Consider the following 26,903-nt stretch of genomic DNA (forward strand, 5'->3'; position numbering starts at 1 on the left):
CAAGTTGGTTAAGTAAATAATATCCTCACGGGAAAATCGATATCTCTCTATGAGCACACTGTCGCGCTGAGCTAAAGGATCCTGTCTGTCCCGCAATATACGCTGAATTCTGAAAACTCTCCTTATCAATCTTGCACCTTCCGCAATGGGCTGCTCGCGTATACGGACAGGACATGGCTGCGACAGGCTTCCCAAATCCACCTTCGCTTTTATAGCCGTGGTCTCTCATCTTGATTACACAAAGTAATTTGCAATTGCTACTCTGAAATATGAATTACATCTGTAATAATCACATACATGTGATAGAATGTTAATAGTACATTTCCCTTTTTTTAGGAAATGACCTGTATGTATGTGTGAAATCAATAAATGGATCAGGGGCCCGTTCTTCGTACGTCGCTTACTACATCCAAGATCAAATGACACATCCAAGATCAAATCATCGCGCTAACTCTGAGCTCGCTATTCCGGTTCCCCGAACACACCTCTTGTTGACGATTAGTATAGCTGGATGAAGTAATGTGAGATCACTGGGTGGCCCAACAGGGGCTACGCATCGATAGTAGAAACATTGATCGGCAACCCTTTGATTGGTCGGCGAAAATGTCGAAGGAGCGCGCTCGGTATTCTTCGGCAGCAGAGCAAGAACTCTTGAGTGAGGGATTTTAGGAGTTTCAGAGTCTAATTAAAACGCAAGGGAACACTGCAAAGGCTGCAAAAGCAAGGAGAGAGGGCTGGCAGAAAGTTGCTGACAAATTAAACTCGTAAGTAATTTAATAATAACAATAATAATGGAGTGGATCTATATAGCGCTCTTCAAGGCACCCAAAGCGTTTTACAATGCCACTATTCAGTCACTCTCACATTCACACACTGGTAGCTGTCACAGCTGCCCTGGGACAGAAGCCAGGCTGCCATATCGCGCCATCGGCCCCTCTGGCCAACACCAGTAGGTGGTAGGGTAGATTTATCATATCACACTATATTATCCAATATTATATTACATTATATTATATTACATTATGTTATATTATATCCCCTTTCACATTAGCGCCACAACAGGACCCACTAGAACATGGGAACAAGTAAAAGTGAAATATAAGAATATTCTACAGAATGGTAATATTTATCACTTATATTGCTTTTCGTCTCTTGGACAGAGACCCTGAAATAATCTGTTTGTTTGTTTATAACAGCAACCAAGAAAAGGGGCAGCGCAAAAAAAGACAGGTGGTGGTCCTGCACCCCCTCGTCAACAAGTTGGTTAAGTGAATAATACCCTCACGGGAAAATCGATATCTCTCTATGAGCACACTGTCGCGCTGAGCTAAAGGATCCTGTCTGTCCCGCAATATACGCTGGATTCTGAGGACTCTCCTTATCAATCTTGCACCTTCCGCAATGGGTGGCTCGCGTATACGGACAGGACATGGCTGCAACAGGCTTCCCAAATCCACCTTCGCTTTTATAGCCGTGGTCTCCCATCTTGATTACACGAAGTAAATTGCAATTACTACTCTGAAATATGAATTACATCTGTAATAATCACATACATGTAATAGAATGTTAATAGTACATTTCCCTTTTTTAGGAAATGACCTGTATGTATCTGTGTGACATCAATAAAAGGATCAAGTGCTGCATTATCTTTAGTTACATTGATGTTATTTATTTATGGTACAACAGTGGTAAAATATCGCTGTTGCTTTCGTATACATGAAGCGGAAATACCTGAGTGGCCGCAATCTAATCCTGTTTACATAAAGTAAACCTGCTCCCGAGCAGGTTTACGCTTACGGCTCTGTTGCTATGACAGCAAGTCCCGGATGGGCTTCGAAGAACCGAACGATCCAGGATCACGCGAAATCGTCAACAGTCAAATCCGGCTAACTTACTTAGCGAGGTACGAAGAACGGGCCCCAGGTGCTGCATTATCTTTAGTTACATTGATGTTATTTATTTATGGTGAAACAGTGGTGGAATATCGCTGTTGCTTTCGTATAAATGAAGCGGACATACCTGCGTGGCCGCGATCTAATCCTGTTTACATAAAGTAAACCTGCTCCCGAGCAGGTTTACGCTTACGGCTCTGTTGCTATGACAGCAAGTCCCGGATGAGCTTCGGGGAACCGAACGATCCAAGATCACGCGAAATCGTCAACAATCAAATCCAGCTAACTTACTTAGCGAGGTACGAAGAACGGGCCCCAGGACGTTAGGGGCAGTGTTGAGCTCGATTTGCAAAATAAACGGCAAGTTTGTTGCAAACACATGGGCTAGTCTAGTCTCCATCGCAATTCCCAGGTTGCCTAGCAACCATGATACTAACCGCTGGAAACGTGTCATACAACTTTGTTTGACAGAAATGAAGGAGAACATATTTTGTTCATTTGTTTGTTTGTTTCTACAAGAGCTTTGTGTGATTTAATAAGTATCTGAGGCTGAGACCACAGGACAGTAAAACATATTTTTGGGCTTCATTTCTGTACTGAACAGTCATTTAAGATTAGTTAGTAAATAACAATTAGCTAATGTTGTTCATGAGACTAAAGTCATATCACTTTGGTAATGTAAATATAATATGGCCAATATTATAGTTATTATTATATTAATCATTATTAGCTATTACAGCAGTGAACATGAACTGTGTCAAATACTGAGCTTCAGTACAGATTCAAGTGGTAGTTATTTACATGTCTTATCACCTTAAATCTTCACTCAAAGACAAGTATATAGGAATGACTGCCAAATTTATTTGCCACTGAAGCAGAAGGATGGCATCTGAATAAAACCTCTCTTGACATGCCTAGATGACATTAAAGCTTGGTTGGCTCTAAACTTTTTAAATTTCAATGAAAAGAAAACAGATTTGTTGGTGTTTGGACCCAGTGGCCCCTGTGAGTCCTCTTCTTTTGATTTGGAAGGTTATTTTAAACCTGTTGTTACTGCCCTTGGTTTTAAGTTGGACCAGTCCAGTTTTTATCATTTAAGGTGACTGGCAAGAGTGAAATCTTTTCTTTCTAGGCAGCACTTTGAAACCGTGATCCATGTTTTCACTTCTTCCCCTGTGGACTACTGTAACAAACTTTATGTGGGGGTCAGTCAGTTGTTACTCTGACGTCTGCAGCTGGTTCAACATGTATATTGACAGTGCATATATAGGTGTATCATATATAAGAGACAAATGTTGTTCCTTCAGTATGTTGGCATTACTAAATTTGGCTCATTGCTTACATATATTTATAAAAAGAAAATGTACAAGCTGTGATAACTGTTTCTGATCAAATGAAGAGTAGACTGATATATGAAATATTCCTTTATTGGGTGAGAAAATCACACTATGTCATAACTGCTTTTAGTCATACAGAATAGATATCAGAGCCTTAAACAGGCTGGCTTCTGCTAAATGGGTCAAACTGGGCAGAAAGTCTACAAACACATAACATCCTTATAGAATATGATGTAACACTATAGATCAACTTACCTCAGAATATATAAAGCATATAAACAATTACAGCAGTATGATGCAACAAACACAGCAGTGCTACTGATCCAAAATACTCAAAGCTTCATAGAACTGAAACAAACATTTATTTTTAGGTCCATTCTGCTGCTGATACATACTTTATTTTTCTGAACATTAAACTTGTTGCTGCCTTTCATAGTGTGTAACTTGAAGGCCCTGAGTACTTTCTCCCACACTGAAAACACTGGAATGATAAAATTATTTGAACATTACCTAATAAGACTGATTGAGGACAGACAATTAGTTATGTTAAACTTTCCTAGCAGTCCTTCACAAACAGGGAACAGTCTGTCTATTCTCTCCATCTGTCAGCTGCTGCTGGCTCTTCCTCCTCCTCTTCCTCACACACTGCTGAGTTTGTCCTGGTGGATCATCAGGGGTGCAAAGCCTCACAGATGATGTGCAGCAGTGGGTCCCTCAGTCTGTCCTCACTCTGGACACTTGCAGTTGTCACACATGGAAATCAAATGTGTCACACATGGATGTCACGCAGGATTCAAACTAGAGCTGGGCGATATGAGATTTTTTCATATCACGATATGTTTTTTTCATTTCAGGCGATAACGATATCTATCACGATATAAGCCAAATAACTATATTTGTAAGATTTAAATGTGCCGTTGCTCACAAGTAAAATGTGAAATAATCAGCAGCTTGTTTTTATTTAAATATTTATTTCCCATAATAAGTTCAACAGGGTAGATGTACTTAAGGAACATGAGACTTTTTCAGATAAATAAAGGCAAATATTGCAAACTACACAAAAGGCAGCCGCTAAAGCGTTTAAGTTTCAAAATAGAACAAACGAAACAGACTAAATTGTCAATTCCACTTAGAAACAAAATATTAATTCTAAAAATAAATCTTAGTTTGTGTTACAGAAGAACAGACAAAACTGACTAACTTTTGTCAATATCAAATAAACTGAGAACTAAAAGGAAATTCTCAATCTCTCCTTGTTGTATAGCTTAGCTTTTCAAACAGTTTTAACAGTTACTTTAGTCTGACAAAAGCCGAATGAAGAATTAGCGCTTCCAGTCAGAGACTGAGGCTACGTCCACACGTACACGGGTATTTTTGAAAACGGAGATTTTCCGTTTTCGTTTTAAAAAATAATCCCGTCCACACATAAAGGCAGAAATGAAGGAAAACGCTGCTATGAACATGCCAAAGCAGCAGGTGGCGCTAGATTCCTAACCGTGCAGAAATGTTGGCCAATCAGAAGTCTAGAAGCCTCGGTGGGAAAAAGTAAACAAAGCTGGGGCATAGAAGCAGAACCGAGTCGTATGTGTGGAGGGACAGTAACTGTGTGTATATGTAAGCATTTAAACACTGCAGAGAGTAGAATTAACAGTATTGTAGAAATTCATTTCACCGAAACAATAACGTGGCGCACAGTGTGACGCATGCACCAGTTTATTGTATTTCCAGACTTGCTTTCGGCACAATTTACAGTGCACGCTACTCTGTTTTTTGTCAGACTTGAAATAGCCGAAATACCTTCACACTACGGAACTTCTATGGCTCTTCCGTTCGACAATCTCTCCGGCATTGGAACCATCATCTGTTTTCTCTTCGGTCACGCTCGGTTGATTTTTCTAGTCGGCACACTCATTTCCTCCATTACCCGCTGGCTGCTTCCCAAACAAACACACGTGCGGCTTGGCACTTGTGCTGTACGTAACAAGTCACGCGACGTGACGCTGCGGCTGTGATTGGTTCGGCTCTGCGCTACTTAATTTGGATTGGCTGATCTTTTTTTTTTTTTTTTTTTTAAGAGGACAAGAGCGACGAGGTCTATCGCGATAGCTTAATTTCTCTATCGAGTAAAAGTTATATCGCGATACATATCGTTATCGTTCTATCGCCCAGCTCTAATTCAAACACAAGTGTAACTTATAAATACATGTTCATACTTTTATTCCACAATCAGAGAGAAAGAAACAGAGAGGAAGTGCAGGACAGACAGACAGGTGACAGTCTCAGGTGTATACACTGCTACAAACAGGAGGATTTAGCGTTTGTGTTATTACGAGTGCAAGAAGAGTTCCCAGCTGGTACAGTGGACACATGTGTGACTCCTGTGATTAAAGCATCTTTCTTTCAGCTTAACGAGTGAACCGTCAGCTCGTTCAAACACACGTTAAAGTCCGTTTGGCTCGACACCACCGAACAGAGGCAGAAATATAACATAGCTAACATTAACAGTGCAGTGAATCCTGCTTGTGCCGTGATATTCAGGACTGCAAACCGAGCAGCATCACTGACTTTCAGCTTGTTGTGTTTGTGGATATATGACTGACTTTATTTATCCATAAAATCATCACATTCTCTGTAAGATTAAGGTCAACTATTGAACGGCGTATATTTTGAAGTAAAGGCTTTAAAACCAAGTTAGTACAAACATTGCTAATGTCACATAACTTTCCTGACATTTGGCCAACAGTAATTTTTTAAAATGTTCTTCATTATAAAAACATTTGGCCGCATTTCGAGCAGCCTTTGAATTGGGACAGCCTTTGTCGTGTCGCTGTGACGTAATCGTAACCTTAAAATGCGGCCTCGGTGTTGCCAACTCCTCAGTAAGGAAAATCGCTATTGGTTGTCCTAAAAGTCGCTAGAAGTCGCTAAATGACGTCATCACCTAATTTGCATAATTGGTCATGCTAATCTAATTGTAACCTATGTTGTTGGAGAGAGAAATAGCATCGTGGAAGAGACATAAAGTGAGTAAAAAACGTCCTAAATGCATTTAGAGTTTATTTAGAACTACAAATTAAATTTCTTTTAGCAATTATTGTTTTTTTTAATGTCACAATTCCAACCCTGCTCCTTTATCCGGGGTTGGACCGGCAAAAGTGACCCAAAATAGGCACTCTGGTGGAGTTACTTTGTGTGTGTGTTTATAAGTAGTTTTAAACCTTCTGATCCACAAAACAGCATAAGAGTAAAAGAAGAACTGACTGCGTTACAGCACCCGCTGCTTGTTGAGAGTAAAAGCGATACGTGCTTTCGCGTCTTTTTTAAGGGGTCTGAAAGGGGTCTGAAAACTAGCGACAAAGTCGCTAAGTTGGCAACACTGTGCGGCCTTTATGGCTGCAGACCCCAAATCCGGTCATTGGTACTTCCTGGCTTGTGTAGTTACTAGGTAACAAACACAGCTCAACACTGCCCCTAGCGTCCTGGAGCACTTCCGTTGTGATTTGTAGTTTGCATGTGTTTTGTAGTTTGCATGTGTTTTGGCGTTTGCACGTGTTTTGGATTTTGCACGTGCTTTGTCTCTAGGGGCCACCATCCATAACTGGCTTATTATTAAGTGTGATTTTTTTTTTTAAGTCTATGTGCACTCAAAATCTGTTATAACCGGCAGCAGGGGCATCAGATCTGTGCATAGTAGCAACTAGGTGTGGGCTTTGCGTGTCCACCTCAGTGACCGGTGTGGCCACAGCAGAGTGAAGCTGACCCCCCACCCACTTGAAACGTAAAGGCAAATAGGCGGAGCGGTTAGTGCTACGTTTGTGCTGATTTGTGCAGGTAAAATTAGCGTTTGTGCTGCTACGGTTTCCGAGATATTAAACTTTATTTTATAGGTCATTCAAAGGTCACCATCCCCCCAGACTGCTCCAAAACGGGCCAAAATGGTCTACTTTTTTAGTGCTACGTTTGTGCTGGTTTGTGCAGGTAAAATTAGCGTTTGTGCTGCTTCTGTTTTAAAGATATTAATGAAAATGTAAAGGTCAACCAGCCCCCCCACATTAATTAAATCAAACAAAATGGGTGTCAATCAACTGTGCTACGTTTGTGCTGGTTTGTGCTGCTAAAATTTTCGTTTGTGCTGCTTCTGTTTTAAAGATATTAATGAAAATGTAAAGGTCAAAAGGTCAACCAGCCCCCCCCCACATTACCCAAATCCAACAAAAGTGGTATCAAACGTTTGTGCTACGTTTGTGCTGGTTTGTGCTGCAGAAATTTTTGTTTGTGCCGTTATTATTTTAAAGATATTAACAAAAATTTCTAGAGGTCAACCAGCCCCGCCATATTAATGGAATCAAACAAAATGGATGTCAAACGTTTGTGCTGGTTTGTGCTGCAAAAATGTTTGTTTGTGCTGCTAACATTTTAAAATGTTTAATAAAATAATGTCTTGATGCGTGCTTAATCATCCAGGTAAGTAAATCCCAAAAGGTTGATTCTGTTCATCTGGACATTTTCAGTTGGAGAAACGTTTCGTCACTCATCCAAGTGACTTCTTCAGTCTCAGCTGACTGTAGGTTTCCCCAACCATATAAACAGTACATTTGCATAGTGAAGGAAACTAGCGCCACTGAATGAACAATGTGCCGGGGGGTTAATTCCATGATTGTTAGTATGCAAATTCTTATGACCATTGATCAATGACAACTAATCAAAGCCTATTGATCAATGGCCATGAGTACCATTCACAGAAAGTGGGGAATGGCTACAATCACAGCATTGTAGGATGGCGAAAGATGTACCCTTGGGCCCCCCTTCTCGATCCAGAGATGGTCAGCATCCTGACAGCCCGATGGACGAAGCTGTCTCTCAGTCTGCTGGTTCTGGCCCGGAGGCTCTTCAGTATCCTTCCTGATGGCAGCAAACTGAAGACGCTGTTGAAGGGATGAGTGGAGTCACCTGTAATGGAGACGACCTTCCAGATGAGGCAGGTGCAGTAGATCTCCTGGGGAGGGAGGCAAGAGAGGTCCCCACAATGCTCTCGGCTGCTCTCACTACCCGTTGTCATTTTTTCCTGCAGAACCCAATGCAGGAGTCATACCACACAGTGATGCAGCTGGTGAGGATACTCTCAACTGTGCCTCTGTAAAAGGTGCTCATAATGGGGGTTGAATCTCTTGTGCTTCTCAGTTTGCAGAGGAAGTAGAGTCACTGTTGGTCTTCTCCACATTCAGGGACAGGTTGTTGTTGCTGTACCACTCTGGCAGATGGTTAACTTCACCCCTGTAGTAGATCTCGTCGTGGGTCAGCAGAGTGAAGAGAAGGGAGCTCAACACACATCCTTGGGGAGCCCCCGTATTCCGTGTTCTTGGGCTGGAGGTGTTGCTGTTGACCCGTACTGTCTGCTGTCTTCCTGTCAAGAAATCTAGCAGCCCGTTATACAGCAAGGTGCTGATCCCCAGCAGATCCAGTTTGTGAATGAGTTGCTGGGGAATGATGGTGTTGAATGCTGAACTGAAGTCTATGAACAGCACTCTGACATATGAGTCTCTAGTGTTCAGATGTGTGAGGGCTGAGTGAGGGGCAGTTGAAATTCCATCATCGGTTGAGCGTTTTGACCGGTATGCGAACTGAAATGGATCCAGGTTGGGGGAAAGCAATAATTTGATTTGATGCATGACTAACTGTTCAAAGCACTTAACTTAATAATGATGGAGGTGAGTTTGACAGGACGGTAGTCCTTAAAGCAGGAGATAGATGACTTCTTGGGTTCAGTAATGATGGTGGAGGGATCTCCACACACTGTCTGGGGATTGTGTCACCACGGTCTGTAGAGTGGGCTTGTAGTCTGTGATGGTTTGTATTCCTTGCCACTGCCTCCAAGTATCTCTGCTGTCGCTGAAGCTTTGCTGTAGCTGATGCCACGTGACAGGTTTGCCCTTGCTGTTCTTAGACTCACCTAATTCCCGGCTCTGAAGGCTTGCATTTTTCAACTTTAGGAGCATTTAAACCTGACCTGTGAGCCATGGTTTCTGATTGGCCCAGACAGTGATAGTCCTGGTCTCTGTGACATCATCGATGCATTTTGGGATGTAGGCAGTGACAGTTTCTGTATATTCCTGAAAGTCTGTGGTGTTGTCGTGTGTGGCGGCCTGTGGTGGAAAAGCAGTGCCTCTGAGGACCCTTCTGGCCACACCTGTACCTGCTTACGAACTGGTTTGGTGACTTTGACCAGGGGCCTGTGGGAACCCATGGCACACCTAGATTTCTGCCTGTACTGACCTTTATGCAAAATAGGTGGAATTAAGACAGTTCCAAAAGCAAACACAACTGATCAGTGCTGAGAGTGGTCCTGTTGCTGAGGTTGGGATGATCCTGTAATCTCTTATGAACGACCTCCAACGCTTCTATGACTGGGATGCAAGTGAAGACAGATGTAACATCTCTCTCTCACTGTACATGTACTGTTTATAAAATTAGGGAAACATAACCTGCACAAACAAAATAATTTGCAGGACAAATGTTTGACATCAATTTTGTTCGATTTGAAGAAGGTAGGGGGGGCAACTTCACTCACGGGTGTTTATAAGGTTGGGGAAACCTGCAGTCAGCTGAGACTGAAGAAGTCACTTGGATGAGTGACGAAACGTTTCTCCAACTGAAAATGTCCAGATGAACAGAATCAACCTTTTGGGATTTACTTACCTGGATGATTAAGCACGCATCAAGACATTATTTTATTAAACATTTTAAAATGTTAGCAGCACAAACAAACATTTTTGCAGCACAAACCAGCACAAACGTTTGACATCCATTTTGTTTGATTCCATTAATATGGCGGGGCTGGTTGACCTCTAGAAATTTTTGTTAATATCTTTAAAATAATAACGGCACAAACAAAAATTTCTGCAGCACAAACCAGCACAAACGTTTGATACCACTTTTGTTGGATTTGGGTAATGTGGGGGGGGGGGGCTGGTTGACCTTTTGACCTTTACATTTTCATTAATATCTTTAAAACAGAAGCAGCACAAACGAAAATTTTAGCAGCACAAACCAGCACAAACGTAGCACAGTTGATTGACACCCATTTTGTTTGATTTAATTAATGTGGGGGGGCTGGTTGACCTTTACATTTTCATTAATATCTTTAAAACAGAAGCAGCACAAACGCTAATTTTACCTGCACAAACCAGCACAAACGTAGCACTAAAAAAGTAGACCATTTTGGTTTGTTTTGGAGCAGTCTGGGGGGATGGTGATGTCATCAGCAAAAAATATAACTTTTAATATCTCAGATACTGTAGCAGCACAAACGCTAATTTTACCTGCACAAATCTGCACAAACGTAGCACTAACCGCTCCGCCTATTTGCCTTTACGTTTCAAGTGGGTGGGGGGTCAGCTTCACTCTGCTCGTCCGCACAACATAAAGGCTCGTAACAGCAAGACAGTCCCCGCATGCGCGTGCACGGTGCTTCCACGAATAGAAGCGCGCATCTTGGTGTGCGGCAGCTGTTACGGTCTCCGGCAGAGGTATTCCCCAGTTCCATCACAACCAGCAGCCTGCCAGTGTTCGTGGTTCCAGAGTTGACAGTAAAAAAAAAAGAAACGCTTGTATTAGGTTGTTTTTTTTAATGCCATATGGTGCATAGAAATGTGAAAAAACGCGTAACGCACCTAAATAAATACAAAGATACACGAAATGACCAAACCTCGGGGCGCATTCAGACTCATCGGGTTTGTGAATAAAACCTCCTTCTCGACTTGAATTTCTCGTCCTCACCCAACCTCGACTCTGACATGGCTGTCACCCACCCAAATTGATTTGGCCACCCCCCTTCCCCCTCGCTTTCCTCCCTTCCCTCCCTTCCCACCAGTCACATGGAGGTAAGCGGTGACCCATCGTTCCCTCGGCTTTGTGGCAGTCGCTCGCTCTCCGGTGCTCTTGAAAGACGCACGGGGGGAACAAATAAACAAAAAGCGCAAAACTGGCAGTAACTGTCTTTTTTTAAGTTCTTTTATTGTATCTGTTGCTAAGGAGAATCAACCCGGAATCCGCTGAAGCCGCCGGGAAACGATACTTGGTTAAAGGGGTTATTTTTAGTCCCCCACGGCGGCGATGAGTGGCTGGAAGCCGGCTGCGAGACCGAGCGCTGCTGCGCTGTGGTAAGTGAAGCCCCAGCTCGGTGCTCAGGAAGAATGAAGTCGAGACGAGATAAACTGAAGATCCCCTCTCTGACTCTGGAGTAAGTTCTGCTTTTTTCAAACAAACAAACAAAATGTTTTCGTGCTGTGCTGCAGATGTGAAATCACTAGCTGTCCTGTGTGGCTGCTGAATTTGAAGTTGCAGTAGGTGAGAAATAGGAGCGTTCACGCGCTCGTGTACAACGCGCTCGTGGTGTCAACAGAGTTTTAGATGCGCCGTGGCTTTAATTCAAACCTTCAGCTATCTGCTGCGCAGTGAAGTTAAACAGCCACCTGAGCACGAAAGATGTAAAAATAATCTCTCTCTGGGTGATAGCATTCTCATTGTCTTGGTAACGGCTTCGGTTTATTCTCATATTTTGAAGACGATGCGCTTTGGAGACTTCAGGAGTCAACAGGTGTGTCTCACCAGCAGCCTTTATGTCTTTAGAAACATCATCAGTGCTCTCAGGAAGACACAGGCTTAAAATTGGCAGATCCCCCACCCTGCGCGTTAATCTTTAAACTGAGCTGAAGTGGAGAAATCAAGCTGTCCAACCTTGAACTGGATCCGTGTTTGCTCAATTTACGACTGGTTAAATTTGTAAAGCCAAACTAGTGAAAACAACACTAAACTTGTGATGGCATTGACATATTTTGTCCGTGAAATGACTTCATCCAGGTTCCCAATCCTTTAATCTCACCAAATGTTTAATTTCATATGACTTTCTGTTTTTTTCCTTCTCTATTGTCTCTTTTTTTAAAGCTCAGTCCACAAATCCTGCATGAATCACATCGTGGCCTTTCCACAGGAACAACACACACTGACAGTGTTTTATTTAGCAGGACAGACGCTGGCTAACCTGTAATTTTTGTCTCTATCAAAGCCCATGACTGCAGTCTTATGTCCACCCACCCTTCCTTCTGAGTGAATATAGCCTTTTTTTTGCATTGAGAAAAGGGAGGGGGTTAGGGAGCGGGAGGGGTGGGGGTTCCTGCTGCTGCTGCTGCCCACTGGGATGCTGATCCATAAGGCGTAGGAGCTCCCTTCTCGCATCCTCATCATCCTCTGATCCATGCATCCATCTGCCTCCTCTGTGGACCATCTCGGCTGAGCATGCGTTGGTTTCATTTCATTTTTAGGCACTCCTTAGCTTCTGAGATACAGAGGAGGTTTCACGCTTCGCAAGCAGGGAGGGTCTCAGGGTCTTAATGATGGCACCCGCTGAATCAAACCACTACTGGAAGTGCAAATGTGAAAAGTAACACTTTCCTGGCATTCAGATAGATTTTGTTATGGTGAATTGTGCTCTTCGAGTATTTAGCCAGATTTGTAGTCGTAGTGACACTTTGGATCTTATGAGGTAAAATATGAATAACGTGGAATAATAAGAAGCCATTAGGTCTGAGCACAGTTGTAATTGGATTGTAGTTTTTAAGGACAGCCAATGGATGTTATCTGATGATTTGTAGCTACCGCCGGTCTGAATATCAGAGCCTCCCTGAACATTTAGGAAAATCTGAAATGAGTCAGTCTGAGATTTTCCGCTCTGTTTTCCACTCTGGACAAGATTGGAGATAAAATTGAAATGCAGTATGGAATTGACAGATTATTCACTCAAACACCACTCGGGGCTTTTCTTTAAAGGGTCTTAAGGAGAAGACGTGCCAAAATGAAATGCAGTGGAACGACTCGCATATGTTGCTTAATTATGAGGAGGCACTACAGAATGATCAGTCTTTGTGCGAGGAGTTGTTTTTCCTACCGTCCGCCCTGCATTACTATGACAACATGTTCATTAGTGCTGTGGTAGCCAGGGCCGTGTTTAGCACTGAGAAGCTTCTGCAGAACTGAGACAATAGCAGCTTTGTGGAACCCCGAAGGCAGAGCTTAAATCTGAGAGAGAATTACTTCACGCATTATGTCAGTGTTAGACAGATGCAGATTTTGGAGCAAGCTCGGCCTGCTTATCTCGACCGTGCATTAAGATGTGAAGTAGTAGCTGAGATTCATTAGAGACAGTGCTGTGCAGGTTTGGGTGTGCAAGAACTACAAGTGCATTGTTGTTTTTGATTTCAGGAAGTCAAACCTCGATTTATCTGATCTTAGGCATCTCCTAACACTGTTAAAGATTGCGCTACATGTTCAATAAATGTGTGTTGGATGCTGAAATTTCCTGTCTGGTGTGTTGACAAGCAGCTGCTGACTTCCTGTTGTGTAAGAGCTCACATGAGATCAGTAGCCGGCTAATCAGATGCATCCAGGGATGCACCCAGCGAGCCTGTAAATAAACAGCGCTATCAGATGGGCATCGGCTTTGGCAGCCCCAGTGGTGATGTCAGCTGGAGAGAGGCGGGCATCGGCCTCTAACCTTGCGCCAAAGCTCCAGCACTGACTGATGATGACAGACACCTGACGGGCCAAGTTGCTGAGCCAGCTCACTAATGCACGTGACCATGTCTTGCTCTTACAGTTTGTCACCCACATGCCAGAGCCCCACCCTCCTGAGCCCATGCAGCCCATGCAGCCCCTGCAGCCCCCTACAAACCCTTCATCCCTGGAGGTAAGAGAGCCAGGTCACACGTAAACTCTTCCTAAGGACTAAACCTATCCATTTTTAAATTAAATTAAAAAACAAAGAAACAAAAAAACCCTGACAATTTGCTGAACAGGTAATGTTAATGTTACTGTTAACATGGGCCAGCAAGTGTAATTAAATTTCATTTATTTCAGAATAATACAGCTCTTATTATTTGGTTGCTTTTGATCCTTTTATGCACTATTATTTCAGAATAGTGCATAAAAATGCACCAAATCATTCCTGACTGGATCGATATGACATAAAAAAATCATAATTTGCTCATTTATATACATGACAATAACACAATCTGGGTGTGTTTTTTTCTGTTGCTTTTCCTATTTGAGAAAAAAAACGAGATCAGAAAAAGTCAGAAATATCATTTGAGTCGTGTGCTCTTTGTTGTCTTGTTGTTGTTTTTTGGCATGTGAAGGTGCTTCTGTTTCACCAGTGAAGATGTGTCGTTTATTAGTTGTCTCTAAGTCTTAGTGGGTTGCTTGGCAACGGTGCTGGGTGCTGTGGAGGAAGGCAACACTGCAAACAGAGGCGGCTGCATCCAGCATGTTTCTGGATGTGTGAGCACCGCTAGGCTGTCACACCACACACTGAGCAGTAATGAATCTCATTTGCTCTCCTGAAAAATGAGCACAGTTTTTCTAGGGATGCAAAAAAACATGCATTCATTTGCACATGGACATAGTCTGATTCCACAGCATGACCGGCTCCATATTTGCTGGCTTCGTGTTTTTAACACCGTTTTGCATTTGTTTCACCACCCAGGCACATGCTCATTCTCTTGCATCAGATTCTGTATTTGTATGCAAATTTCTTATTTCCCAACATCAACCCTTGGATCAGATACTGTGATTGTGCTGCAGTTTGGCTTGAAGGAAAAAAATGTGAGAAGACAACATGCCTTTTGCCTGGCGTAGGATTCATTTTCAGTATTACCCATTCTAATCTTTTGGCAGCATAGCCAAATCCTAAACCTAAACTACAGACAAGAACAAATTATGTTAAGCTGCCACACCCTAAATAGCCACCCGGTATGAGCTGTATATCCAATAAAACCTGTTTGATGACTCAAAAAAAGTAAATCACGTCAGAGTTTCTTTGTGTCAGGGTAGATGGAAGTTTATTTAAAATTTGACTGGAAACCAGTTCAAATTAGATTAAATAACATAAAGTGCCAAAGGTTTGGAAACAGGACCGAAAAATTCCAGCTATCTGGTAGAGTCACGTGAAAGAGAGAGTTTTTCATGTGAAAATTATTCATTAGCTTTAGCAGCAATAACTTGAAGCAATCATGATTTCATCAGTCTCTCACATCATCGTGGAGGAATTTTGGTCTACCTTTCTTTACAGCGTGGCTTCAGCTCACTGAAGTTTGCAGGCGTTTTAGCGTAGCTCTCTTAAGGTCTGTGCATAAATAGCCAGCATATAACCAAATCGTTAACGCCTCGATTCTTTTCTTTTTCAGCCATTCTGTTATAGATTTGTTGCTGTGCTTGGCTCGCCCCATTGAATTATCCATTTCTGGCCATAGCTCTCATCCACATGGCCTCACATTTGATTCTAGAATACTTTGGTATACGATGACTGCAATGTGCCCAGGCCTTGTGGCTTCAAAACAAGCCCACATCATCACTCCTCCTCCACCATGCTTGATAATTGATGTGAGGTGTTTGTGCTGATGTGCTGTGTTTGATTTTTGCCAAACATGATGCCTTTGTAAACCCTAAGCTGTACTGCCATGTTCTTTTGATAGAGAAAAGGCTTTCTCCTGGCAACCATCACAAACAAGTTATACTTGTTTTGTGTTTTGCTAATTGCACTGTTATTGACTTTAACGTCTAACACACTAACTAAGGCCTGTAGAGTTTGAGTTGTAGCTTTTGAGTTTTTTGCAGTTTGCATTGCATAGTCTGACCTTGGGGTGAATTTGCTGGGTAGACTTGCAGATATCTTGAATGTTTTCACTTGTAAATACTTACTGTAACCTGATCGGCTGTGAGTTTTTCGAAAATGACCCTATAGACATTCTGTTTGCTGTGGTGACCCCTTGTGAGTAAGGGAGCAAGTGAAAGCAGCTTCTTCCGAGCATTTCACTGTCTTACCCTGAGGTGAATTTGCCTGGACGCCCACTCCTGGAAGAATGTGGCACTTTGTCCATACACACTTAAATGCTCCAGACCGGCAAACTGACAAATGTCTGCTTTTATAGAGGTGATGTTTACATTTGCTGATGATCGGTTGTCCTTACCCTTTTAATTCCTATCACAGCACATGAAGGTATGCTTAGACACGACTGCTCAGAATCCTGTAAAAACTCTGTTTTTCACATGACTTTATGTTAAAGCCTTTAATGAAAAATGGCCTGACTGTGTGGGAAATAATGTGCATAGAGACACTAACAGTCATGAATGGTATGTCAGTGGTAACAAAGTCATTTCACTGAAAATATCTATAAAATTCCACTTAAAGCTGCTGTGATGGAAAGTGCAGAAATGACCAAGCCTGAAAATATGCAATATTCTATCTTTGTTATCAGATAGGTTCAGACACAGACATGCCTCTTTTTGTCAAGGTAAGGTGCTTGGTTACAGTTAGCTTACAATAAAAGAAAGATTTCAGTTAGTTTTTGGGTCATAGAGATGACGAGATTACGTTTTAAAGAGTAACGTTATTATTATGTGCAGAGGTGTAAGAAGGTTTTATTTTTAGGCCTGGTTGGTCTGAGACTCTAACTTGACACTTCTAATCTTATACATAATGAAGTTTTAAGGTCAGGTAAAAAATAACTAACTACAAAAACAGTCGGGAAATAACTGTTGTACATGCAAACTTCTAATGATGACTTTAAATAGATGTGCTGCAGTATAACTAGAGAAACAAAAAGTTGCAGATCTATCTATCTATCTATCTATCTATCTGTCTGTCTGTCTGTCTGTCTGTCTGTGTGTGTGTATGTGTGTGTGTACGCGTGCGTACTAAGCCAAGAGTAAGTGCACAAGTACTGGATGTAGTTTGTGCAGTGGAATGTACCACTATTCAATAAGTTTATCTGGAACTTCCCTCTACCAGGCTCCTAATGGTATACCCCAGCAACATCTTATGCTGCTTTCACGTTTTGTAGGAAATTATCCCTAAGGTATGAATGCAAGCAGCATCTGTAAGTTTACTCGTATTACATCATAAAAGGATAGTTTGCATGTTTGCAGCACAACTAATCATAAAACATATAAAGGCTGCTCTCTCTCTATATTACACGTTTTAATTATTCTTGGTCTATTTGGACAAGATTTTCTATGGAAACTTAAAAACGTAACAATGATCTTGCACTGTTGTTATTGTTTACATGGCAGTACACCAGGTTATTAAAGAAATACAGAAAAAATAAACTATTTTAAACAGGAGAACAAAAAAAATTAGATTCATTTTCCAGTTCATTGCTAATTATTATGATTAAATGATTTTAAAAGGGGGATTGTTGATATCTGCATATTGTCCTGTCTCGTTTACACACAGGTTTACGCGACTATTTTTTCAATATTATGTTAATTTTGCAGTTATATGATTATAACCCTTCCACACAGAGAGGTATAATCATACATACTAAAAGAATTCAAGCTACGTTTTGACCTGTCTGAAGCCTATATGAAAAGAGTGGCTGTCTCAGGCTAATGTAGGTTATAAATAGTCAAGATAGAAAGTAGAAAAAAACAGCTTTTAGCAGGTTTCTAGCACGTTTGCGTGGTAGGAGTCAGCGTGGTTTGGATTTGTACTCCCAGTCTTCAGTGGTGTCAGTTTTTTTTCTTTGCTCTGCTTTTGTAATCTGAGCTGCAGCACCGTCTGTTAGAGTCTTTAGCTGCAGTTATGGCAAACCAACACTTCTCCCCCACCTCTGTTTCAAAATCCCAGGGTCATTAATCATACAGAAAACAGCATGACTGAAAGCTTTATTTTATTAATCTGCTACAGGAATGTTGTATTTATTTGGTATCTTTACATGACTCACACTTTCAGTCTTACAAATAATATTACTTTTGCATCTTTAGCAAAGACAGATAGACAGAAACCCCCTTACAGTCCAGCAAGTCTCATTTGTAGTCAGCACTGGGACCAACAAATCGGGGCTGGGTTTCTGACTATAACTGAAATTAATACCTTTGCTTCCACTCTGGGAAATTACTTAGCCAGATCCAGTGCACACTAAAATATTGCCATCAATGTTATCTTTTATGTTATCTTTTTGTGCATGTCCTGGCTAAAGTGAAGTGTTATTATTGGTACGGAATCAGAATAATTAGGACATTAACAGATCCCAAGTTTAGGCAAAGCTGCTTCTATTCTAGTTGTCTATTGTCCAATACACGTGAAAGCACTGAAACTGAAAGACAGCTCTGTTGACACTGATGACAATATACCTGCCCCACAACAGCCTAACTACAGTACACACAAATACAAATATATATACCCACAGCGCACATAAATGAAGTATTATTCATCAGGAGGTACAGTATGGTTGCATATTTGAATGTGGGGCTCATTGAGGATTATCTATTAAACTAAAATCAAACACTACACCACGTGCACTCACAGTTTTTGATACCCAGTCACATTTATTGGGCAGAAATAGCAATCAGTTGTGCAAATACCAAAACAACTATTTGTGTAGCTGGATTTAAGTGCTTAAAGTTGAACCTTTTAGAACATAATTAACGCCACCTTGTGCTGATAGATTTACATTTATTTATGTTAGCTAATTATTAACAGAACCAATAACTCAGGGGGAAATAAAGACACTAAAACTAAAAATCAGTGTGTTGTGTGGTCTTTGGCTCCAACAATGAGTTTCATGTTAAGTAATCAAGGCTATACTGTCCACTTTAACTGTATGTTTAGCAGCAATTGGCTCTTCCTTGTTTGGCTAGCTGCACTGAAACTAGAAGATCCAGCTGTTAGTCATAATGTTCAGGTTTTAAAGCACTTTATGGATGAGAACAGAGTGGAGATATGGAAAAGAGCTGTTAAATCGAGTGCTGCACACAAAAATTAATATGAATACAATATACATACATTTTTAAACCATTGCATATGAGAATATAACTGGACTCAGAACTGTTTGTCAGGCTTTTAGGGGATTGCCACTGTCCATTTTAAACTGTTTTGTAAGAATTAGCTAACATAAGAGAAGCGACAAAAACACAAGTCAGTTAAAAAGCCCTAAAACTTGAGCAGACTTTTGCGGCAGTGCGTAGCGAACGTAACGAGCGGCGCTTGAACGCAGCACTTGTCTCCAGCTTCCTCACGCGCAGAGACACGCAGCGAGCGGACACGGTGTGGACAAAGTACCGCGGGCTGAGAGGCTGTTTTCAGCGGTATCGCTTAACCGACAAGCCGCGAAGGACGTGATGTCCCGGGTGTAGCGCTTTCCGTCAGACCGGGGGATGTAACGGCTGCTCCGGAGATGTTGGGACGGCACGAGGCGGTTTGACTCCGGCTTGAATACAAACGGAACCGCCGAAAAGAAGAAGACGAAGAAGAAGCAGAGACGATGGTGGGGAGAGAAGCAGTATTAGCAGCAGCAGCTGGAGGGGGAGCGGATTTCACATCAAGTCGAGCTTGTGTTTTTTGAAACCAGCATAAACTTTAAACGAGGGGTTATGCAAGAAAATCCTCCAGCATGTCGGATCCGATTCACTGGTCTGCGGTGCCGAGCCAGAGCAAGTCCCCTTTTGTTTCGGTGTCGCTACTGAAGCGCTCGAAGAGGTACTTATCAGAAGTTGACATACCGGAGGTTGAAACTAGCCCACATAGCTATTTAGTCTTTAAAAGCTACCACATAGGATTACATTAGTCTATCCTAACTCACTCAAACGTCTCCGTTTACGTTTAACAACACGAGCTAGCTGCTGCTTCAGAGCAGCAACCCGATCGCTTGAACGTTAATCCAGTGTTTGCTCTCTGTTACTCTTTTGTTTTTGTGGTTATGAAGAAAACATCGTATCTGAAGCTGTTTGCAGATAATATTTGCTATAAAGCCAATATTCTCAGAGGCAGGAGCTTAAAATAATAGGCGCGGTGTGCAGTTTCCTTTGTTGAAATTGGATGTAGCATGACAGCAGGTCTGCATGTGTTTGTCAGTGGATGCACTTTGCAGCTGGCACATAAAGCTGTGTGGATAGACTAAATAATAAAATTATATGTGCGGATCCCTGTTTAGATTGGTGTGCTGCACGTTGGATTTGGGATTAGGGTTATAATGACTGCCTGGAAGTCATATTTAGGTGTAATGTATTGTGTTTACTGTTGGCTGACTGGAGATAAGGTCTGCACCTGTTAACTTCCTTGTGCAGGATGTCACACAGGATCACTAGTGATTAGTGTCATCCAGTGATTGATTTGCTCTCCAGAACGTGCCGGGCACAGTCTGAAAAAGCCCCTCTGGCTATCAAATACTTTAAATGTGCAGCTGGACATCTTAGATATTGAGATTTTTTTTATCAGTGCATCCAGAAGTTATTTAATCAGGTGATTTTTCTCAATTCATCTTGTGGACTCTAAAACATCAGAAGGTATTTGCTTCATTTTATCTGCATCATAAATTTGGAACGGAGTGCTTGGACCAGCAACTTTGAAATGTCGAATTTCCTCCTTTTAGGGGATTATTTAGCATTCCCTCCTTTTTCCTTCTCAAACACACACACAGTGGTGGACATCTGTTGACCAAGCTGGGCCCGCGGCTGCGGTCAGCGTGCACACCCCCCCCTTCAGGCTTGAGTCCGGTGACAGAAGGGCATCCTTTTTGGATTGTGGCTCTCATGAGTTTTCTCTCTTGATCTGTCATGCTGGTGTGTCATGCATTTGCCTGCAGATTACAGTTGTAGTTACGTAAACGCGTCTCAAGGCAGAGGTGCTCTGAAGGCGGAAATAATCTCACTGGTTGAGTTAAATTCCAGTGGGCAGAGAAAAAAAACAAAACACATAAAAAACGCAAGCTGTGGTTCTTAACGCTCATCTGTATTGGGCTATGAATGCTGTATTTTTGGTAAGTGTTAAGAAAGGAAAGAGGAAAAAAAATAATAAAGTAAAGAAAGAATTAGCTCATCAATAGTATTAGGTTAACACGAGCTATTGAGCTTGAAAGGATGTGCAGCAGGTTAGGGTGATTAAAGGACCGGAATGGAAATGTAATAACGAGTGAATGGAGTGTGCAGAGAAGTTAGGAGTACTTAGAGGGCCTAATGAATGAAGGAACTGAGAGATTGAGGACAGATCGAGGAAAGCAAGTGAATAAGGAAGTGAAGAAGATTAGTGAGGAGAAGTGAGGGCAGCAGTGAAGGAAGATTAAGAGTGAAAAGGTGGTTATGTAAGCATGTCCAGCTGGCATACCTGTAGAGGTATGCAGATTTCCAGGAGAGAGGGCAGTGGCATTTTTAACCAGGCTGGTAATTACAATCTTGGAGAGCAAGAGGATGCCTGGGTAACTGAGAAGAAGTGTATTGATACCAATTTTCTAGAATGATGTGCAGGACTGTAGTAACACTATCAGCCATACTATCAAGATATGGTGAAAGAGTCATTAAAGGTAGATAAGAAGAGAAGCAGCACTATGGCTTCATGCTGAAAAAGAGCACGTTTGCTCTGAGGGTGCTGATGGAGAAGTGTAGAGGTCACAAAGATGCTCTGTAATGCATCCATTGGAGTATGAATTTGAATTTGAGGACTGTTTGAAGATGGTGGCACTGACAGGAAGACAAGCAGAGCTAAAGATGGAGAAGATCGGTATCAGAGGGACAGTTCAGGTTGACAGACAGAGAGGCAAGGTTGAGACGGTTTTGGACATCTGCAGAGGAGGGCTAGTGGAATTATTTGACTATGGATGTTGGAGATGGAGTTTCCAGGAAGAAGGAAAAAAGGAAGACCTCAGAGGAGGCTCATGGATGTAGGGATGGAGGACATGCAGAGGGTTGATGCGACAGAAGAGGGTGAGAGGGAGGCAGATGATCCGCTGTGGTGACCTCTGAAGGGAGCAGCTGAAAGAAAAAAATGATAATAGGTCATTCAGCTGAAGAACTGTGGAGCTAATTTCATTGCAAGGCGTCAATCGTCCGTCTACAATTTTCAAGACTTGCTAGTTCTCCTACAGCATTGGTCACAATTGATCATCAAACGGGTCTTCTATCAAACTGTGGTATAGATCAAGGTCACATTTGTTATTTTCTGTGCAGTAACCTGTGAATTGTGGTGATACATTGGTATTCTGTTTATTATTTACTTGTCTGACAGCATTGCTACTAGTATTAGCATTTAAATATTGGAAACTTATTGTTTAAAAAGGGATCTACTTTCTTTAGTTTCTTTCTCTCATATAATCTTGAGAAATACTAATAAAACGAACAGATGCAACATATGACTAAACAGAATGCTAAACACCCTTCTAATCTTGCGCAAAAGACAGTACAGTAGATCATTTTCAGACCCATTTGGTCAAGAATCGCCAAACACAGTGTTGTTTATTGGTTGTGTTTAAACCAGTAAAAAATTAAGCCTCAGGCTGAAGGTATATGGGTCCAGAAAATTAATGATCTTCAGATGACCTAAAGTGCAGGTCTTAGCATGTTGGTCCCATGTCGACATGGTTTTACTCTGGCTTCCCACCACAGTCACAAGCCACGCATGTTAGGTCAGCTGATGATCCTAAATTAGGCGTGGGTGTGATGGTGAGCGTGAATGTCGCAGTGAGTTAGCCCTGTGATAGGCTGGCACCCTGCAGTAGATTTGCAGCAATGTCTGAAAAAGGTCTTTTTTGCTAATTAACGATGGAAATTCCTGCCTTTAAAACAAACAGGCGATTGCAAGAAACAGTAAAAAAAATACTGAAATGAAATTAATAATGTAAGGACATCCTAAAGATGGTAAACACCGACAACAAATTTTGACGTGTTTTTCAGGAATATCGCTATGTTTGTTTTGTTTAATAATACGTAGTTATATGAGGATTGCACACTCTACATCCATGTCCTATCTCCACAGCACCATTTACCCCCATTTCTCCTTCCAGTGTGCACACAAAACAGACATGTTTTGGTGTTACTCTGTGTTTTTTCAACCGTCACAGCTTGGAGGATAACGGTCTGCTACGATAGAGGTCAAGTGTCTGCTTAATCTCCTCAGAGTTACACTGTCATGAGCCTTTTGTGTCGACAAGCTGCTGCTCAACACACATACTTAAAGCCAATCCGAAACACTGGAAGACTCAGATGACTCAGACCTGTAATTATAGGTGGAAGAAGTCAGGGCAGCAGCGATTACGCTCACTTTGAAGGAAACCAACAGGTTATTATTTTCTGGCATTGCCATATCGTTCTTCCCGTCAGTTAAAAGAGCTGCTGGTATTATCAGTGTGTTTCATACAGTGCTCTGTGTTAAGGTGTGGAGCTGCTGTCATTATTTTAAAAGTGAGAATGTTGCAGGTTTTAAAGGGACCTTGTTGAGGACATAATGAGAAGAAATAAAGCTTTGTTATTCACTGATCATGAACGTAACACTGCAACTAATTTGTCAGCATGCTGCTACACCTGCAGGGCACAGATTACCCTACTGAGGCCAATGTTAGGTTATTTTCATACAGCAGTCACTTAGTATTCAAACTACTACAGAAACACTTGTATATAAATTGTGATGGCAGATGCAGATAAGTGATATGTTTTGACTGTGACAGGCTGTTGAGGTTTCTCTTTTTGCTGTTTGTGCTCCAGCTGTCGCAGCAGCAACAGGAAGAGCCTCGGTGTCGGGACGCCGTCGCCTACGCTTTCCCGGCCGCTCTCTCCACTTTCACTCCAAACTGGTAAGACCTGTTTCAGTGTTTTCCAAAATCTCGGCACTGCACCGGCCAGTCAAACCGATGAAAGAATGAACTGTTGTTATAGAAGCGTTTGCTTTGCTTGTTTCCATCTCACCTTACCAGCGTTGAGAAGAAGGATTTTCAGAGTTGTACGACCCCAATCCCAAAAAAGTGCTGCGTAAAATGTATATAAATTCATAATGCAATGATCTGCATTTCTCAAAAACACATTAGAACATAGAAAATATCAGATTTTTAGAGTGAGACATTTTACTGTTTCGTGGCAAAAAATCAGAGCTTATTTTGAATTTGATGGCAGTGACGTATTTTAAAAGAGCTGGGACAGCAGCAACATAAGGCTGGAAAAGTGAGTGGTACTAATATGAAGCAGCTGGAGGAACATTTTGTAACTAATTAGGGTAATTGGCAAGTAACACGATTGGGTATAAAAAGAGCATCTTAAAGTTTCCCTGAAACAAAGATGGGCAGAGGTTCATCATTTGGCAAAAAACGCATCTAGAAATTGTGAAAGAATTTCTTAATAATGTTCCTCAACCTAAAATTACATAGACTTTCAAATATATCATCATCTACAGTACATAATATTGTCAAAAGAGTCAAAGAATCTGGAGAAATTTCTGTGTGTAAGGCAAAGGTAAAAAAATCAATATTAGATTCCTGCGATTTTCTGGCCCTGAGCCAGCACTGCTTTAAAAACAGGCATGATTCTGTCATGGAAATCACTACATGGGCAAAGCCATATGTGAACACGATTGAGAAACAACACTGTCTTCTTTGGGACAAAGCTCATTTAAAATGGTTTGGGCCAAAGTGGAAAGCTGTTTTGTGATCAGATAAATCATAATTTGAAATTATTTTAGAAATCCATGGAAAGGCACCATCAGTCTTAAAAAGTATTAACAAGTTTTAAATCAACGTTTGCTTTCATCCAGAGTACATCTTTCTCCTACAACCACTTGCTTTTCATAGTACAAGAGCTGGGTGCTGAACTGACCGGCCTGCAGTCCAGACCTTTCATCACTGGAAAATATTTTGTGCATCATGAGATGAAAAATACACTGAACAAGAGTCAAGACTGTTGAGCAAACATAATCCTGTGTCAGACAAGAACTGGACAACATTGCTCTCCCAAAAGTCCAACAGCTGGTGTTCTCAGTTCCCAGACGGTTTCACACTGTTGTTAAAAGAAGAGCAGATGCTACTGTTACGTTCTTAGTCTAGGCGTGTATTGAACGCAACAAGAAATTGGCCCCACTCACGCACCACCCAAGAAAGAACACAAACAGTAGTATCTTTTAAAGTGCTAAGCAACCATTTATTTGCTTCAGCAGTGAGCATTGCCAAAAATAACAAACACAACTCCCTAAAGGTCCCTAAGCTTTCCTACACAAATGAAAAGCAACCAAAAGTGGTAAATATGGCCCCCTCCAAACTTTTGGTGATGTGTTGCTGCTCAAATTTAAAATGACCTCGTGTTTTTCTTCGATATGTTCCATATCGGCGTGTTTTCTAAGTTCTGTCGTGAAAGACTGCCGACCACTTATTTGTTTGTATTTCAGACTAGTCGACTAGTCTACAAGTCTGAAAAATACTGACTACAACCGTTAATTTTCTACATCAAGTGCTGCAGAACAGCATTTGTTCACCCAGCTGGCATCTGTATTGCTTCCCACCTTAATTATTTTCAGCCTAACATCACAGATAGACAGATGGGGGCTGCTGTTTGCCAGGGTTGAATTCTCGTCTTGTCTTCTAAAAAAAGAAAAAAAGAAGAATCACTGTTGAGTCTACAAATAACAGAGAACTTAGTGAAGAACTAGTTTTAAGTTGTATCTTTAACACTTTGTTACGAGCTGCCTTGTAAGAAACACAATATTTTCTAATTTCTTTAGATGAATTTATGAAAAATACCAAAGATAACTCAGTTTGAAGGCCATAAAATAGCAATTTTCATGAAATTGTAACCTAGTTAAGGGACAGGAGATACTGAGATGCTTGATGTTGCCCTCCTGCTTTCGAAATCAGCAGCAGATGCTCTAAAGCCCCTGAATGCAATGAAGCAGCAGGAAAAAATAACGTTCGTATCCTCATAACAGCAGCATGTAGCTGTGCTTCCTTTTGAACTCAATCACGCTAAGGATGAGCTAATAATGGAGTGCAGTCGCACTCTAATTGGGCACTCAACACTCGCATGTAAACACACTATGGTCTCTAGTGTACCCAAATCTGCAGACTCAAACAAAGCCAAGCAGGATGAGGCTTCTCCATGAATCGAGAGCCTTAGTAGACTGGAAGCAACATTTGAAAAAGTAATATCAAAATGATATGTTGGACCATTCGTGCTAGTTTTGCACTGATGATAGGTTACTGCATAAACATGATGTTATCTGTTTTCCGTTCCATTTTCTCGTATGTTATTACAGTGCTAACTTTCATTTATGTTTTTATGTCTTTCAGCCGCCAGCAGTCCTTTAGACAGTCCACGAAATGTGTCGACCAGTGCCTTCCTCAACTTTCCATTTGCCCGAAGGTATGTCGGCAATGCTTCTTAAAAATTGTTCCCCTGGAGTTTAGTGTTTGCTTTATTGCCGTTTTTAATCATGCTTGTATTCTGTTGGATGATGGACATTAATCAGCATCACTGCTGTTAAGAGAAAGCCACATGTTGAATGTGGCAGAAATACTGCAATGAAACTTAAAAGTAAAAAGGTCATGTGTCATTCGATTAAAAGTTTGAACCATAAAATCCATCATATTACACTTGTATACAAAGTAAAATCAGCACAACAACAAGTGAGTATTTTTAAAGATATAATTAAAATCAATCGCTTTATGATGTATTTTTGAAGTTCCTGGAACTGGCAACTCTTACAGTGAAGGTTGTTGGGATTGTGCTGGTAGAGGATGATGTCAAGGGTCAACAGTGGTCGAAGTTAATGGTGCTAGCACATCAGTCAAGTCAACTTTAGTCTGGTTTTCCCCTTTTAAGAAGAAGAAACCACCTGTCAAAGTTTTCTTCTTGTTAAAAGAAAGCTTTTCTTTCCCAC

At 41.4% G+C, this 26,903-nt stretch overlaps 1 protein-coding gene across 3 annotated transcripts in view; it reads left to right on the top strand.

Moving 5' to 3' along the window:
• The first annotated feature begins 11,321 nt into the window (after window positions 1-11,321).
• mast3b (microtubule associated serine/threonine kinase 3b) overlaps window positions 11,322-26,903 on the top strand; it is a 37,258-nt gene continuing 21,676 nt past the window's right edge. For 2 of the 3 annotated variants that reach the window (XM_082507094.1, XM_082507095.1), the window contains exons 1-4: window positions 11,322-11,468; window positions 13,881-13,970; window positions 23,750-23,838; window positions 26,314-26,386. In XM_082507094.1, the coding sequence (XP_082363220.1) occupies window positions 11,422-11,468; window positions 13,881-13,970; window positions 23,750-23,838; window positions 26,314-26,386 (299 nt within the window). In that variant the 5' untranslated portion in view covers window positions 11,322-11,421. Of the gene's footprint in view, window positions 11,469-13,880; window positions 13,971-19,237; window positions 19,758-23,749; window positions 23,839-26,313; window positions 26,387-26,903 lie in introns of those variants that run through there. The other variant, XM_082507096.1, reaches the window with a different exon arrangement.

Source organism: Aulonocara stuartgranti (genome assembly GCF_965226115.1).
Source record: "Aulonocara stuartgranti genome assembly, chromosome: 15".
Taxonomy (NCBI): domain Eukaryota; kingdom Metazoa; phylum Chordata; class Actinopteri; order Cichliformes; family Cichlidae; genus Aulonocara; species Aulonocara stuartgranti.